Source organism: Sciurus carolinensis, chromosome 11 (genome assembly GCF_902686445.1).
Source record: "Sciurus carolinensis chromosome 11, mSciCar1.2, whole genome shotgun sequence".
NCBI classification, from domain to species: domain Eukaryota; kingdom Metazoa; phylum Chordata; class Mammalia; order Rodentia; family Sciuridae; genus Sciurus; species Sciurus carolinensis.
This window is the reverse complement of record NC_062223.1, coordinates 111075462-111093284: the sequence shown is the minus strand read 5'-3', so window position 1 is coordinate 111093284 and position 17823 is coordinate 111075462. Positions and strand designations below refer to the sequence as shown.

The 17823-nt window shown below is 41.7% G+C and overlaps 2 protein-coding genes across 6 annotated transcripts; one reads left to right on the top strand and one right to left on the bottom strand.

Annotated features, from left to right (window-relative positions):
* Positions 1-1005: 1005 nt before the first annotated feature.
* Pou2af3 (POU class 2 homeobox associating factor 3) lies at positions 1006-10948 on the bottom strand. Of its 4 annotated transcripts, none has more exons than XM_047517518.1 (5): positions 10834-10948; positions 8907-9001; positions 4874-4928; positions 3014-3243; positions 1006-1672 (listed from the first exon to the last, which is right to left on the bottom strand). In XM_047517518.1, the coding sequence occupies exons 1-5, from the start codon at positions 10838-10840 to the stop codon at positions 1304-1306; spliced, it is 756 nt and encodes a 251-aa protein (XP_047373474.1). In that variant the 5' UTR covers positions 10841-10948; the 3' UTR covers positions 1006-1303. The 4 variants fall into 4 exon arrangements, with proteins under 4 accessions (XP_047373474.1, XP_047373476.1, XP_047373477.1 ...); XM_047517520.1 differs by lacking the exon at positions 10834-10948 and adding an exon at positions 9716-9846 and having other exon boundaries at positions 8907-9539; XM_047517521.1 differs by lacking the exon at positions 10834-10948 and adding an exon at positions 9322-9674.
* Positions 4423-16823, top strand: LOC124958924 (uncharacterized). 2 transcript variants are annotated; one of them, XR_007103953.1, is made up of 4 exons: positions 4423-5022; positions 5795-6088; positions 9736-9984; positions 10756-16823. XR_007103953.1 is itself a non-coding variant. In XM_047517523.1 (3 exons), exons 1-3 carry the CDS (start codon positions 4945-4947, stop codon positions 11116-11118), a joined length of 690 nt encoding a protein of 229 aa, XP_047373479.1. In that variant the 5' UTR covers positions 4448-4944; the 3' UTR covers positions 11119-16823. The 2 variants fall into 2 exon arrangements, 1 of the variants encoding a protein (XP_047373479.1); XM_047517523.1 differs by lacking the exon at positions 5795-6088 and having other exon boundaries at positions 4448-5022.
* Positions 16824-17823: the final 1000 nt, after the last annotated feature.

Genomic DNA, 17823 nt, shown 5'->3' with positions numbered 1-17823 from the left:
GGTTAAGTCTCCAGGGAAAGGACAGTCATGTGGCACCATTTGGAAAGCATATCTGTCTTGGTATAGGAAAGGAGCCCACTGAGATGGTGATGGCAGTGAGTCAGCTTCTCCTCTGTCCCCACACCACAGGACTCTGACAGCTCTTGTGTTTGTCATCTTGGTATCCAGTGGACAGTCTGACTCTTCCAGGAGGACTGACTTAGTTGTGATAGGAACATGTTTGTACAAGGAAGATGGGGTTTAATGATTCTATGGGTTCCTGAACAGTCTTTTGCAAGTGGTAGCTCAACTATTGGAGAGTAAGGAACAGGCTTTGCAATTCCTTCAGACCCAAGGTTGGGTGCTTACTGGCTGGGTAACCCTGGGAAGGTGACTTAAACTCTCTGAGCCTTGGACTCATTTTGTTATCAATGTTGTTATGAAGACTAAATGCGATAATGCATGAGAAAACTCACACAATTCTGGCTCATGAGAAGGGCTCAAAAATGGTGACTTTGGTCAATGCTATTGGTATCAGTTATTACTACCGTGGTGCTGAAACTTGGGACATGGAAAATGCCCCTCAAGACTTCAGGTATTAATCCTGTACTTTGTCCTCAGTGAATAAGAATTAATAGAGGAGTAGCACAGGTAGCTGAAGTAACTCCTCTTGACCTTGAAAGACCCTGGGTTTCTTCAAATAGATTAATTGGAGGCAGTAAACTCTGGAAAGTCAGTTGTAAGTAACACAGTCAATCCTATAAATCAATGTGCAAACATGAGTCCATGACTTTTTCTGATGTTGCTCTTAGATATATAGCCTTAAAGGCAGGGCAGATTTTCCCTTTATTACCTTCACAGCATGTCTAATCTCCATCTCATGGCAGCCAAGGCACCTTGCCACACTAAAATAATTTTATAATCACCAATAAGTAAGATGAGACCACTCAAGTGTAGTCATCAATTTCCTAGCCTAATGGATAATAATCAAGTCACTATTGGTAATTTTAAAAATAATTCAGCCTATAATAATGCAAAATTATTTATTAGTAAAAAAGAGAATTTGTTCGTTATACAGAAAAATAAAACCATGGAACATTCCCTACACAAAATGTCAATTGTGAGTATATACAGCAGGGGTGGCACTACGACCAGGTTTGAGGACTTCATCTCAATATCTCCATTAGCATCAGAAAATTGAAAACAATAACATGTAAACTGTGCCTGTGATATTTTGTTAACAGGTTGCATTTGCAAAGTGTTGTCTAGATGTGGTAGAACAGTAACTATAACCATGCCATATTCCAAATTAGTGCCATTTCTATTAACTGTAGCAGATGTCACAGTTTGTTTCCCTTTTGTAGAAATCACCAGCCGTGGCTGCGGAGGGGCCGAAGTCCACGCAGTCTGTGCTTGGGTAGAAGTACTCGGCTGTTCTGACTGCCTCCAAGTGCTCCGCCTCACAGGATGCACAGTAGCAGACGGAGGTGGTGGCCGCAGGGAAGCAGTTGTACTGGGCGTGTGAGGGCAAAGGATGGTAGGTGTAGTCTTCCTGAGAATGGCCATGGGTTAGGGTGTCCAGAGAAGGGGGAGAACTGTAATTCTCCGGAGGGTATGAAGGCAGCTGAGCCGGTGAGTAACTGTAGTCTAAGGAGCCAGAGAGAGTGGAGGAATCCGAAGGTGATCCGGGGGTCTAGAGAATGAAAACCAAGGTGCAAAGGGCTCAGTAACTTAAATAGGATCAAAAGAACTGAACACCATGGATTCATTCACACAGAGTAAGAAAATTAGGCGTATAAAACCCCAAACACCCAACCCAAGTCTGCAGAAGTCATTTTATTTGCTGACTATACATTTTCATGGCACCACATTCTGTATTTACCTATTTCTTTCCCAACAATAAACTGCCTTGCTTTACTGGCTTCCTCTGTTATTGCCATACTTTAGAGGATGTTTTGTTCTTAAACCACAAAATCCTATTGTGCTTCAGATCACCTGTACATGGAATCCTGCTGTGTGCCACAGTATAAGTAGCAGGTGGCACCTTGGATGTTTCTCTGCGCCCTTGATGGTGAAGCACCAGGTGAACACGGAATCTGCACAGGGAGAACTTGGGTCTGCTAGGACCCAGCCTCTGGGCTACTTCCCATCACCCAAGTCTTGTCCCCTGAGGAGAAAGGTACCCACTTCCTCCTTCTTAGACAAGTGACGGAGAAACTCAGAGGCTTTTTTAGAAGGGACATAGATATTTGGGGCCCAGTATTTTCCCCACAGCAATATGCAGATTCTGTAGAGTTAATTTCAATTCCTTCTAAAATTTAGTCTGATGCCCATAAAGATGACTGAAAAAAAATCAAAAGCAAAAAGTATTCACATTTCTTAAAAAAGAAAAGCACACGCCTTACAGTTAAAGGTTTAAAAATTATGAGTTTCTAAAACATCTAAAACAACTAGTATCTTACTTCATTTAGAAGGATAACACATTTTCAAACGTTTGAGATCTATCTAAGAACACATAATTCAAATTAATTCAAAGATTAGGGCTTCATTTTTACTAACCATTGCAGACCTGAATGAATTCCTATGCTTACAGCAGACCCATACGACCAGTTAGTAAAGTCAACTCAGTAACAAAACAACAAAATCCCTTTATATGAATGAAGTTTCATAGTGTGTACACACAGTCTTAATCCTGTTTTCAAGACCTTAAAAATCTAAGGGCCATTGTTTAAACTAGTGATTTCCAAATTAGTAGATGTCTTAACTTCACAATTTAAAAAACATTAAGTATTACCAGGAAACCCTTTTATTGCCACACATCAACTTACTTGGGAAATCATAATTGTATATTTAAAGGCATATGCAAGTGTGACTATCTCTACACATTGAATTTTAAATGATTTCTTGTTTCCAGATGGTTTCCTTGTTGATAACCTTTATATAATTTCTCATAAGATGATGCAAACTCCTATAAAGCATCACTACCTCAGAGTTATCAACAATCTGGTTATATAAAAAATGGAGATAAAATTACCAGGCTCTGGTTAAAGCAGAACGGGGTGGCCTGGAAGCTGTCTGGGAAATAGTGTGGAGGACTTTGCGTGGAGTTGGGCAAAGGCTCTGAGAGTGTGTCAGTCTGAAGGTACGAATCAAAGATCTGGTCCAGGCAGCTTGGATTTTCTTCACAAGAAACACAAGTGGAAAATTCTCGGGGTTGAAAATAATTGGGTGTGGAAGACATTGATTCAGGCTCAAAATACAGTCCTAGGAGAAAAAGAGAAAAGTTTTTTTTTTTTTTTCAAAATTGCAAAATGAATTTGAATGGCGTTTTCTTCAAGATTCTAAAGATTTACTGTTGTAGAGGGGAAAGGCACTTAAGAAATTCCAGAAAAGTAAACAGGTAGGCAGTAACTTTTTAATTATCTTAGTTAATTCAAGTGTCAGTGAAAAGAATCTGGTTAATAATGTGGCAACTGGTTGTCAGTGTGGCTAGGGTGAAAATGAGGCATGGCGGCCCCACCTGTGTCCAAGGGCCAAAGTGGAATCATGGTTCAAGCCTCTGCCGTCTCGGACTATAAAAGCACCGACAGCTTGCCCCTATCTGCTAGTCAAGTAAACCTCTTAGAAGTAAATCACAGATGGGTTTGGGGCTTTGAGAAAACATCTGATGCTGTAGGAAATAATTCTCTTGATTCAGGGTTAAACTTTTCACACTTAGTAATTTAAGTTTTGAGGGGAGGGTTTTTAGAAGTGATATACATGGCAATGCAAAGGATAAAAATGGAAATCAGGAACTTCTTTATGGAAGCCAGTACCACTAATTTAAAATTATAAAAAGCAAAGTATTTTCTTAGTGGACATGTTAACAGGATAGTACAAGGAAAAGAATGTTAAATACAAAACAAGAATAAGATCATGTAGAAGGAAATGAGAGGGAGGGGGGTATGAAAAATGGTGGACTGAGACAGACATCATTACCCTATGCACATGTATGATTACATGAATGGTATGAATCTACATTGAGTGCAACCATAGAAATGAAATGATGTACCCCCATTTGTGTACAATGAATCAAAATGCAGTCTGTAAAAAAATAAAAAAATAATTAAAAAATAATTAGGAAAATATCACTCCTTTTCCATTTTAGTATTAATAGGACCTACTTGTGATAATTATCCTTAAATGCTCCAGGAAGAGAGGTTGAGGGTATGCCCATCAAAGGGGATGAATTTTTCTTTCTTTTTTCTTTCTTTTTTTTTTTTAAAGTCTCAAGTTCCTTTAAGGTTAAATTCAAGTGACACCTTCAGTGGGAACCACCATCAGCACAGGTTTTCTTATATATGACCTCCTTAAACTCCTAGCTGCTAAGTGGCATAGGAAGGAGTGTTTATGTAATAGATTTGCTCATATTGGGCTGGGAAAACTTACACTTGTTTGAACTACTTTCTGGGAAGAGAGAAAAAAAAGAAGGGGAGGGAAGCCCCTGTCGGCTAGAAGCTAAATGAACAAGAGCAAAAACATATTTTAGTGCCTCAGGATGTTCTGTATTCCAACTACTAGTACATTAAGAAAAGATAACACATTTTGAAAAAAGATCCATCTTGTAGTCAAGTTTAGTTACTTGGAGATGAAAAATTGGAATAAATGTGAAGAACACGGTCTTGGGACAGAACAAGCAGCAGAGAAGAGACAGTTCAGAAATGAGGGCAAAAACCTGCACTAGTTTCCTTGCTGGGCTTGCATCTGGAGTCACTATGCCTTTTTCACCTTCTGATTGGTTGGATTCCAATTAAATGGTGGTGCCTATCTTAACCCCTGAATCAAGCACTGGAAGACCTTTGAGATGGACTTTTGAAAAAGTTTTTGAGGAAATTATACTGCTGGCTGTACTGACCTGCAGAAGATGGTGCAACTGGGTCTGAAAGGTGGATACTGCTGCCTCCGGACAACTGCCAAAGCAAGAATATGACCATGAAGCAAAGAGAAGCATATCACACAGGGAAAGCTAAGACTCAGACGGGGACTGTTTCCTTCTGCTGTAAGGTAAGCCAGATTGTTTCCTCTAAAAAAAGTTTGTCTTCCTTAAATACAACCAATGCTATATTGTTTTAGATTCAACTTTTATGTTTGTTTGCTTGGGAATTTTTTCATATTAGAAATTTAATATTAATATTTTGATACACTTGATTTTTAAGTTATTAACTTTGATAAAAGTAATTTTTATGTTCCAGAAATGTAATACTTTGAGAAAGCTCAGCAAAATGACTTCCTATTAAATTATTTAGTTTCCAATTAGTAAGGAGTAACATTTAATCCAACCATGACAATTATTTTCCTCAATTTTTACATAACATCTAATTTCTTAGTCTTAGGAATTCATTTCTCTGAAAGAACAGAATTCCTAACTTTGTTAAGCTTGAGTAGCTAAAAATATTCACATTCTTACTATCTATGAACTATTAAAATAGAAAATATTTTCTTAAAGATGTAGTCAGTGAGTCGGAGCTTATTGACATTCTAGTTTATGGTCAGGAAATATTTCAGCTCTTTGTATGCTTTTTACCATTTTTAAAATAAAAGTTGCTTTATTCATTACTGCATTTTTAACTTAATGAGGCTGTGCCTTTTAACTATTTAAAGTAAAGCAGCCTGCATTTTCCCATTGAATGGGTAATTATACTAATGAAATAATTTAGGATTTTTTTTTTTTTTTTTTTAAGATTTTAGGTGGTGGCTTTAAAGTTTAAAGGGACCAGTGTTGCTGTGGGATTCTGGACTGGGAAGTCAATCTCACCACACCTCTCTTGGGTTCCAGGGGATACTCACTCCTGTACACTGAGCTACTAGGAGAACTGCACAGTCAGCCACTGCTGAAACAGGAGGTGGTGTTAATTCTGAAAGTGATCCATGCTGTAATGTCATGAACCAGGAAGTTGGAATCCTTTACCAGCTCTTTATGCAAATATTTGGCTGCAGCTTGAGCTGAAGGACTTGGAAGGAGCAGGTTTTAAAAAAATCTGTTTCATTGTAGAGCTCTCTTTAGCCCCATTTCTCCCCTGGATTGGCCTGTTTGCCTGCCTCCCTGTTATCCAGTTGTTATCTCCCCCAGGTATGTTTACAATATCCTACTTGATATTATCTTTCTAGTCATGGGTTCACTTTCTACTCTGCTCCAACAATACAAAGAAAAGCACCTTGCTCTTAGGTTTCGAACAGCACAAAACCTACAATCTACACTTTATAAAAACACATCAAGGCTGTTAAAAAAAAAAAAAAAAAAACTAATGATAAAAAAGGTAAATTATATCTTATGATAAGTACTATCTCTTTACCCTGAAGGGAAAAAAAAAAAAAAAGTGTCTGTGTATGTGTTAATGAGAGAGAGAGAGAGAGAGAGAGAAAGAGAGAAATAGTATTTGCAAATTAATCTTGTTGAAAGTCTTTTTAAAGTTAAATTACCAGTCTGGCATGCATGTAGTTTCTTCTGGCACAGCTTGAGATCTGAATATTTGTCTCAATCTTTAACTTCATGGTTGCATTGTTCTATTTTTAACTGTGGATACTATTCTGACTTTAATAACAAATTAAGATAAATTTCTTCCTGTTTTTTAATATTTGATACTATTAATTTTCTTTTTGGCTTAACGTTTCCCAGAGGTGTCCTTTAACAATTGAGCAATTGGAGATAATCTCCATTAAGCTAGAAAGGCCTACCTACACCAAAGAGCAGGCATAAATTACCCTTGGGTATCTGCCATCCTTGCCTACTGATTATACTTTTGCAACATTCCTAGAATCTCAGATCTTTCTGATGGCTCCTAGTGAGGGATTTTATATCTGACTCTCCTACTGAAATTATATGTGTGTGTTACTCTGATGTGCTTGCAAGGAAATGGGCTGACAAAATCTTCCAGGAAACAAAATAGTTTTTTCCTACAAGGTCAGGAGTCCTGCTTTATTTCTCCCTCTGTGTGTGAGTGTGTGTGTGTGTGTGTGTGTGTGTGTGTGTGTATTGGGGGGTGGGAATTCAGAAAAAGTCTTAACTGCTCTAGGGAACAGAAACTGGTTAGATGCACAAGCCAAGTGCTTTACCCTTACTTTAGCTTCTATAGCTTGTTAACAAGGGAACAGTGGTCAAACCAGTTTGTTAAGGACCCTATAGCAATGGAGTTGTTTTACCCAAATGGGACTTCTTCAGGTGCAGCTGAAGCAGAATTCTACCAAGTATCAAAGCTCATTAATGAAAAATATTGTTTTGTACTGAACATCTTGACTGGGGGGGAGAGGGTTCCAGACCTAATTTTATTAATTATATAACCATCTCTGAACTGAAGGGATCAAGGTTACCAGACTCCTGCTCAGTATGGATGGATTTTCAGAATGAGAACTTAGGGAGTCAATAGGTGGGAAGGGTTTTTAATACTAAATATAAGACAACCTTGGTCCTACTTTTTGCTCTACCAATAGCAACTGAAAGACTGTGAACTCCAGCTACAGTAGGGGAATGCAGATTTCTGATCTATTTATCTCCTCTGGTTATTATATGAACTAAAAGAAACAATGACTGTGCAAAAGCGCTTTAAATGAAGAACCATTGGAAAGCCTTCTATAAATGTAAGGAATTTTTAGTGACCTGAAATCCTGCAGGCAATGATATTAACGTCTCCGGCTGTATTACCAATTCACAGCAAACTCACACCTGACCGCTATAAACTCCAAGCAGAGGGTTAGATTAACATTACTGAATAGCTGACTTTCAATCCCTGGTTTTAATTTTATTTTCTTCCCCCAGATAATATTTATCAGCACTCTTTGTGTGGAAAGCACTTTTCCAAGTGCTTCATATGCAACAGCTCATTTAATCCTTACAAAATCCTATTATCCCCAATTTAAAAGATAAGGGGAAACAGGCAAGACAGATTGAGTAATTTGCTGGAGGATACATACCATGGAGGAGCTGAGGTCTGAACCCAGGCCATATGGTTCTAGAACCTGTCTCACCACTTCTACATACTTTGCCTCCTCGCATTTCAGGAGGTCCATTGCCAAAAGCCCATTTCGTGAAGTTGGACATTGAACACAAACAGCACCAGGCACAAAAACCGTTATAGCACAGATGCCCACAGGCTGGATAAGGACCAATCCTAACAGAGGCAATATGAGTCCCAGCTGCCTGATCCTCCACACCCAAACCAACCCACAAGCAATTGTACTGTCTACGGAGGTTTTCATAAGAACTTTCCTTCTGGGGGGATGACCCAGCTCATTTTTGTTTGGTTCTGCTGCTGCTGCAACCCTGAGCACTCCTGGCAGTGCTTATCTACTTTAGAGAGGAACACAATGTGTCAGGGTACCTTATGATTGCCCAGAATAATTTTGTAATACCCTGGACCTCCATAAGGCTTTATTACATCTTAAGGAAGTAGTTCTATGTACACTCCAGTGACATGGTCCTCTTATGTTGGGAACTTCAGTGACTAGTGATTTACAGATGACCTCAGAAGCTGAATTGCAGAAGAATAGGAGGGTGAGAAAGATGATCCACAGACAGGCTAACCTGGAAGGGCTCCCCTATATGAGGTGAATTTCTAGGAGAGATTTTCTGGGAGTATGTGAGGGCTGGACCTACACTGTCTTCCTAACACAGCAACAACTGACTTACCTGCTAGCGACTCTTTTCCTGCAGAGGACCAACAAGCCTTTTATACCCAACTTTGGCCAATGACAGATGAGGGCCCCCAAATCCTGAGCCCCACAGCATGCCCCTGGCATGTGGCTTCCTATGGTGAACTGGGATGCAATTGGGCACAGAAGTTATAAGAACATCTGAAGAAGGCAGGGTCTGGGGGTGACCTCCACACCTTCCCGGTATAGGGCTGAATGAGGCCTACCATGGGCTGGGGAGGGAATGAGGGGTTCATGCTTACGGTTCCCCCTGAGGCTGCCTGGTGCGCCCTCCTTTGTTGCAGCAGCTCCTTCACTGTGATCTTCACCCGGACACCTTGATACACTTTGGGTTTTTCTGGAAAAAGGCAACTGAGTCAGTGGTCCAGTCCAAGGTCTGATATCAGGTTGCACAGTGAGGACCCCCTTTTTAGACTATGTCCACCAAGGCCAAGTTTCTGGATTTGGATAACTCAATGAGAATGTTAAAAGATGGTTTAAGGTAACCGGAAATTTCAAAGGATGAAGAGAGACTGAGCCGTTTTTAGGGCCCGAGTGCGAACAGAACACATGAAAATTTGTGGGGCCATCCACCCTAAGCTCGGCCTATCCCTAGAACAATAGCACACTGGTATTTCTGCTCAGGAATATGGAGGCCAATACAGGGTTGCCCATCACCTTGGTTAAGTTGGGAGATCCTGGGGTTCTGGGCCCAGCCAGCTGGGAGAAGATATTATGGATCTGGGGGGCTTGATTTGTAGCAGCTGACAGCCCACTCTACCATGATGTTCCCACTGGTGTTAAGTCCTCAGTCTCTTCCTTATCCACCAGTCTCGGCCTGACTTCTGGGGAAGCTATGACCTCTACGTGCCCTTGGCATGGAGGTCAGCCCTGACCTGGGTGGGTGGGATCAGAGAGATTCCAGTAAAGGACCCGGCTCACTCCCTCCCTCCTCTCCCTCTTCGGCCATCTCTCTTTCGCCCCTTCTCTCCGCCTTTCCCGCTCTCCATATTTTCCTCCTCCCTCCTTCGGCCCCCGCTCTTGCTCTCCCCTTCTTCCCCTCTCTCCCCACCCCCTTCCTTTCTGGTGCAGGCGTTTCCCGGCGGCGACGGAGCCTCCGGGGAGAGTCCGCGCAGCGCGAGCTCGGGAAAAGCCGTCCGGAGGCTTCCAAGGACGGCGCAATCGCTGGGAGGAAGGCCTTCGGAAGGAGCCGCCCCTGAGCCGGCTGGGCCAGGTGGATTGCCCCGGAGAGTCGAAATGGCCAAGTGCGCGCCGCAGGGGTCTGCCGGAGGGGCCCCAGCGCGCCAGGAGCAGGGAAAGCCACGGCCCTGCAGAGCCGCAGTGAGTAGGCCAGGCAGGCTGTTAGGCCAAGCCAGGCCGGGCGAGCTTTAGAAGTGGGATCAGTCGCAGAGCCCAGTACGACTCCCGCCCTGACCTCGACCCTGGAGTGAGCGCCTGGGAATCGCGCGGGGTGGGGCCGGGCGCAGCGGTGGGGGGCGGCAGCGCGTTCAGCCTGGGCGTCTGGTGACAGTGCCAGGCCGCCAGCGCCTCGCCTGGTCACTGCAGGGACCGCAACTGGATAGCAGAGGGCCCCTCATCCCAGATCCGAGCTAGGGTCTCCCCAGGAAAGGGGTCGCGCTCTTCTTCGTCCAGCCCAGGGAATCTCGCACCTGGCCCGCAGGGCCCAGGCGCCGCGCCCTCTCGGTGTTCAGTCTCCTTTCCTCCCGCTCCCACTTCCTTGCTCGGTTCGGGGCTCCGCGGGTAGTGGATGCCCCTTGGGGTCGACACAGAGACCGCCACAGCCCAGTTCTGTGCTACCGATGCGCTCTGCTCCAGTCGCAGGCTCACGATGAGCCTCTAGCTCCCCCGCGCCGCCGTTTCTGGGCGCGCAAGGTCCGCGCCGCGAAGTCCCAGGACAGGACAGTGGAAAAGTGAGAGGGCGGGCAGGGGCCTGGGGTACTCCAATGTCCCGAGCAGCCAACTTGGGCTCTGGACCTCTGCTCTGGGGAGCAGGCACTGAGTGGGAGCGGCCACAGCTTGACCGTGCCCTCTCCGGATCCTGCCCGGCCCTTACTGGCATGCTCTGACTTTGTGCCTCTCTGTTGTATGCAGGAAAAGCTGTGGAAATACACCGGGATCGAAATGCCCCTGGCCCGCATGACCCGACCCCCAGAGAAGCAGCCGAATTACCGGACATCGTGGTCAGCAGGAACTGGGTCGCAGGCTGGATGCTGCAGCTGCAGGGACTCTGCGCCTAGGAGGGCTCCTGTGCAGGGAGAAAGGCAGAGATGCGACATTTTTAAAGTTTCACAAAGCATCTGGCTGCACCCAGGTCCCTGGAGCAGGAGACACACAGAATTAATGTTTTATACCTTCGGGTATAGGTTTGAGTTTTTCCCCCCTCATGCCAAGTATTTAAAACCTCTAGAAACCCATGATTTGACAATCAATGATTGCGCGATACTTTCAATTTGAATATTCAAAGGCTTAACAAAATGGACTATCTTCTGCAGAAATCCTGCACACAGGCACCCCATAGGGAGTCCAGAGAAACAGGGAGTGAGACCCCTTTGGGTCCTGACCCTTCCTTTTATTGTATTTTGAGCATTTTGTCCACCTTCCCACAAACAGAGCAGGTGTCCTCAAAGATGCTCTGTATTTCTGCCTCAAAAATAGCTCAGAAGCCCAGAGTGACTTAGGTTGCTCCTCACGACCACCTGAGCCAGGCTGGCTAGCCAGACTGATTTCCTCATGCCCAATCTCCATTTAAGGGGAAATTTCAGGTTTTGGGGAGTGAACATGGCAGGCAGTGGGTGTGGCCCAGCAAGGGGTCACTCTGGGCCCAGATTGCAGGCCAGGGGATAGCAGAGGCCTTATCTCTGCACTTTGTGTCTTTCTGGCTTCACCCAGCCACGTGTGGGTTTCCTTTCCCTTTTCATCCTTCTCCCTTACTGGGTCCCAAACACTGAGGTTTCAGCACTGAATTCCCTGCCCATTAAGACCTTTTGATCCTTCCCACATATTTGGGGATGCCTGTGGGCTTTACCCACCAGCAGTTTTCTAAGGCTGGTGTTTCATCACAGCATTGTGAGGTCCTCTCTTCTGCTCTTGTCTTTCTCCCTCTAGAGCCACTCCTGCTTTCTAGCTGTAGACGCACCTGTGAGAAAATGGTGACAAGCTGGATGTCTGTGCATTTTAGCTGGAAAGACATGATTTGTTTTTCAAAACTTCTTACTTTGGGATTTGAAGTCAGGCTGCACCGTTGGTCCAGTCTGAGCCCCTCACAAATGACTTAAGACTGTGCTAATTAGCTCATATTCTCCAAGTACTGACGGTGCCTCTTCCCTATTATTTGGAAGATGGAAGAGATGGGATTGGGCCAGAGAGGGAGTGATTGCCAGGCCAAATCCTCTTGTAGCAACACTAGGAGACAGGGGTTCCCTTTACAAATAACCAGGATAATTCCCAGGATGTCAGATCAGGTGATGGTTATAGGCCTCTGTTCTTCTATCATGCTTGAGTTCTCTGGGGTGAGGGACTACAGTTAGCTCCAAAAGCCTTCAGAAAAATATCTGAATGTACTCAATTGTGTCAGATACAAGTGCATCATATAGAACTCAAGGAAAGGGCATCTCTGAAAATGATAAGACTGATTTCTTGACAGCTGGAGCCATATCACTGGGGAAGAGGATCAGGGATGGGGACTCCTGAGGTGACTCCTGGCAATAGAAGGCAGGATGGAGAGGGTTTGTCTCAAATCCACTTGGAGTTTATCAGTGTTTGGAGCTTATTTCTCCAAAAACCCCAGGCCTGTGTCCTGGGTTTCTCTGATAGAAACCAGGCTTGAAGACCAGATATGAGGAAGAGAAGGGCAATGGGAAAAGAGAAAGCCCCTATTCCTGCATTGTCCTGTCATCTGCCATCCCAGGGCACTGCTTGGAATTAGGGATGGTTTCTTGTCCTCATCGCTTCTTCCATTATTTTATCTTCTGCTTATTTTTCAGTTTTTTTTTTAAACCTTTTTTTCCTCTGTCTCTTCCTGTTACCACTTTCCTCCATTTTTTGCCTGTACTACTCTCTTTCTTTCTGATTCCCTACACACCTCTCTTTCCCCATGTTCTGGGGTACTGTCCCATATTTTCATGCTTAATCTCCTTCCTAACCTTTCCTTTACATGTAGAGATGGACAGAGATGGCTAGAGGCCATTCTACTCCCTTGGTAACATTATGGAGGTTCATGCTGGTGATAGGCTACTCATTAGAGAAGGCGTGTGAGACTGGGTGAAGGGGGCTCCTTGGAAGTCATGGGGCCTGTAGGGAGAGCAAAGAACTCTCTTTTCCTTCTTCCAGAGCCTCTGTCTGAGCCATGGCAGCAGTCGTGGGACTTTTGTGTTGGCCCCTGTTGCTGGGATGAACATCAAGTTGCTGGTCAATAACCTTGGAAAACTAGATTTCCCCACATGCCTGTGCCCTGTTTGAGGAAGAACTCCTTCCCCACACTCTATTCTTGTTGTTAACTCAACATTAAGGAGTTTTAGTTTCTGTTCTTTCTGTAACTGCAAAAGTCCAGCACAAGTATTTAATAGTCAAACACCATGCTTGTGCAAGTAGGGGACAGTCCTTTCTAAATGGATCCTGCGACCCTCCTTATAAATCTGCATGTGATGACACCTGAGCAACCAACCGTTTCTACACTGGGAACCCCAGACACCATAAAAATGGGTAATCCTCATAGACTCTTTAAAATTCTTATCTGTTGTTTGTTGATGTCATGCACTGCGTTGTATGGTTCCTCTATTTTTTATAGTTGAGGAAACAGGCTTGCCAAGAAGATTGAGCACATCAGTGGCAGAATTGGGATTCATACTTTGATAAGTCTAATTCCAGAGGCCTTGGTGTTAACTACAGTTGTCGTCTTTCTGATCTGTTATAATAGAAGCTCTTAAACATTTTGGACTTCAGCCCACAAGAAATTTACACATATCTGCAACAATATCTACATTTATAAAACGAACTGTCCATGAAACAATGTATATCTGTGCATGTGAGGCACCCTGATATTTTCTATTATATTCCAGTTTTCCCATTTCATTCTGTTTGTGAGAAACAGATGTTGGTTGGGAGCCACTAAGTTAATTTAATGTTACCCCTCATGAGTTGTAAGTAGCATTGAAAAGTTCCACTCTTAAGATTTGCACACACATCTCTGTGTTGTGCATGTGGGAGTGTTTTGGTGTGCTGTTTACTTGCACAAGGAGTCAAAGATGGCACAGCATAATGACTTGAGAGTATTCTGGAAATGCTGGAACCCTGAAGAATAGGCTGGCTGGAAATGAGGATGAGCTGTTAATTATGCTTCCTAACCATCTGTGCTTCTCAGTCTGGAACTCTTTTGCTGGAAGCATTATCACCTCTAGTGTGTCTGCCCTGAAGTCCTGATAATCCCTTTGGGGTTTTGATTAAAAACAATAAAAACTGAAAAACTGTGGGACTTAACCCACTATACCAGGCTTATTGGCTTGAAAATATAACATTGAACTCAATATTTGATGTTAGGAAGGCTCTTAGAAGTAGGAGGGACTTAGTCTTTTTTCAGCATCTCTGTTGATAGCTAGTTAGCCTCTGGTTCCATTGCTTGGCTGAGAGCCTGGCTCATAGCAGAATCTGTATAGAGGAAATGCGAGCTCATTATTTATAAGGCAGCCTGTTCCAAGATTGGACTTGGAACAGTCCAAGTCCAATATGGTGATCAGTGATTGAGCCATAATTCAATTAGGTATTAATTGAGCAACACTATGTACCAGGCATGATATCAAGCACCAGGAATACAAAGAAATAAGTCCTGGTTTCTGCTGCCAATTGCTCTGTTCTCTCACTTCCACATGAGTGCTTTTCTATTACGAATTTGTTTAGTTCATTCATTCATTGAACAACTATGTGTCAATTATCTGTTCTGCCCCTGTCTAGGGCTCATATGAGGAAGTTATCATGCCCACTCTCCACCCAAGCTTTCTGTTCTTGAGGCCACCTACAGTTTCTCTGGTTCTTCATAAATCAGTTTTTCAGGTCTCTGGTTATCCTTTCCACTGAGCTCAGAAATCCTTCAGTTTGTCATTGACCTTCTTAAAGTCAGTCAGTGGTACCCAGAATGAATAAAATAGATTTGCTTTTGAAGTTTTAAACTGAATATTTTAACTGAAAAATTTTGGTAGTCATTAGTATGCAAATGAAACTACAAAGCATTATGTTTTTCCCCCAAAGTAGGAGGTTTTATTAAGCTTAGGTACAGGCATATTAAAAGACTTTCTGTATAAGGAAAAGGGTAGTTTATTCCCTCCAAATTTGACTACAGCTCTAAATTTTTCTTATTAATGCAAAGTTCTTTTGTCACCTTGAGATTGGACACTGTTACCAAATCTTGCGGGAAATATCAAATTCCAAAATATTGAATATATGGAGGAAACAGGTAAGTATGAGGCCCTAGAATGAATATTTGGCTCATATGAAAATGACCAGGAAGACTATTAGACGAAAGCTTTTCAGTGGTTTGTCAATTGCTTCCCATAAGACACTTGAAGTTTTAACTTTTTTCCTTTCAAAGTTTCCAGAGGAACAAGTACTTGATAATTTATCCTTTTACAAAATGACATCATATCATACACTTCTTAAAAAGTTCATCTTTTACTTATAACACTTTGATTATGCCATATTTGAGACATACAAAAACATATCAAGAATACTGTGATGAACCCATCTGCTATGTATAACCATAGAACTCTAATAAGAAAAGAATACTGTGATGAAAACCTATGTATCACCAAGGTTAAGAAACAAAATGGTTGAGTGCTCTTTTGTTTATGACTAAATTGATTTATTAAGCATTGAAATGTGGATTATTCCACTCAAGATACTTTATTAGGGGAAAGGTTAGCAGGACCACCTTTCAATTTTTCCAAAACAAAAGAACTAATTCCTAGATACTATTTTTTTTTTTGGTTCACATTTTTTTCCCTTTTGGAACATGTAACATATTGTTTTCCTTTTTTCTTCTAATGTACTGAAAATTACATTGCATATTGTAAACCTACATGATTATTAGGGATTATGGTTTTAGAGGACTTCTGTATCAAAGATCAAATATAATGCGGGGTATCATCATTTGCAAATAACTGTAGAAGGTTTTGTTATTATTTATTCAGTTTGACCCTGGGAGATTCTATTTCCTGATTTATCATACTTGTTTTAACAATGCCAGGGATAATATCAAAAACCAGATGATTTTTTTAATAAGTTTTATCAATGTAGTCCATGCTGATGCTAAATGAATTTTTCCACATTTTCCTGTGCTGTTTCAAAGGTTCAGTAATTTCCTTTCTTAAAGATATTTTAGAACACTAAATCAATTATCTTAAATATGGCACCACTAAAGTCCAAATCCTAGTGGCTGAATTTGTAGAACATGTCTACTGGTGAGAATTTTCTCATATACAGTTTATAGAGAGCTGTCATCCACTGAGTCAAGGACTAAACAGTTATTCATCTTTGTGATCTTGGTTTAACTCAATCGACCACAGATTTAGTGAGCACCAACAACCTGCAAGGCCCTGAACCAGATGCTGGAGACTCAGTGGTGAGCCATTCACGTGTTCTTAAGTTTCTTCAGCTAGTGAATCACTTTCTTTAGAGTGTATGGTTTTGCACTTAATCTCTCTAGAGTCAATGGGTGGTGAATATGGTGTGTGAAAAGAACGGTGCAATATATTTTTTAATATAAGGCATACTTTAGACAGAACCCAGTGATTGAGCCCAATGCATGAATATAATTTTTTGTGTGGTTGATAGAATCTCTATAGTGCAATGTGACTTAAACCTTGGACATTTATTGTTCTTTGGGTACTTTAAATATAACTGATGTTTAATTCCTTGTGACTCTATAATTTAGATTTACTTTTGGCAAATGGGTCACAAAGATACTTTTCTGTGTATGTACGTATATATCTATATGTAAATATAGATTTTACTATTGGGGTTATTCTTTTCCCTTTGTGGAATTTCTTTTGGAGCACTTCATTCTTCTTCCTCTACCACAATAGTACCATGACATTGTATTATTAACTGAGCTGTGGCAGGTCATAATGATCATTTTAAATTATTTATTGAATAAACAAGGTAAAGATGTGGTTTTCTTTTCTCATTCTTTGGTGTTTGAATAACATTGTAAAAGAAATAGAAACACTTCCAACTCCATACCATGTCTGATTCCAGTGATTCACAGGATGATTGTCTGCATTTGAGTTTTTGCTTGGGCACGTTTCACTTTTGGCTTCTTTTTGACTTTCTCATGTAGTCTGCTTTCTTAAGTAGCTTGAATTTGACATCACTATCTCTGCTTACTTTAAATGTTACGTATATGCTAAATCCTGGAAGGGCCTGAAAGAGATGGAGTTTTGAATCTAAGCTCTTTAATTTTCGCTGTCTTTCTTCAGAAAGCTGTGAGTCAGAGAAGAGCAGGTTCAAGGAAGGAGGGGGAGAGAAGAATGTGCACTTTTCCATATGTTGGTATTGTGCATGAAAAGGTGTGGTTGGTCCTCACATGCAGTAGAAAATTGGGAGTACTTGAGAAGGGAGCACTGTCTTTGTAGAAAATAAGACAAATACTCCATTTTCTGGATTGTTAGGGGCATGGTATTTTATGAGTGGTGGAATGAAATTGTTGATCATGAGTAGTCATTTCCAATTATGACAGTGTAAATGATAATTTTTATAATGAAATTAATTTTTAAAACTGCAACAACAACGAAGAGAATTGGGAGAACTCGAATGGGAAATAGGTTAGGGAAATAAACATAATTACTTCCTGTTTCAATTTTGTACCTTTTTTTTCCCCACTTTTTAACAAAAATGTTCCCAGAACAAAAAAACAAATTATATGAAGTTTAGAAACACATTGGCAAGCTAAACAGATTTCTTAAAAGTCATTTATCATTTGGAATTCATTAGCATCACTCCTATTGTCTCTAAGCACTTTTAGGCTAGATAACCAAAATGGATAGTATCATGTGTGGGCCTGTGTGTGTCTCCTTTTTTTATTAATTGACTTTGTTAAACACCAAGAAAGGGGTTCAATGCTTAAAGAAGAATGTATACACCACTGCACTCACTGCCTTTTCTTGTGTTTGG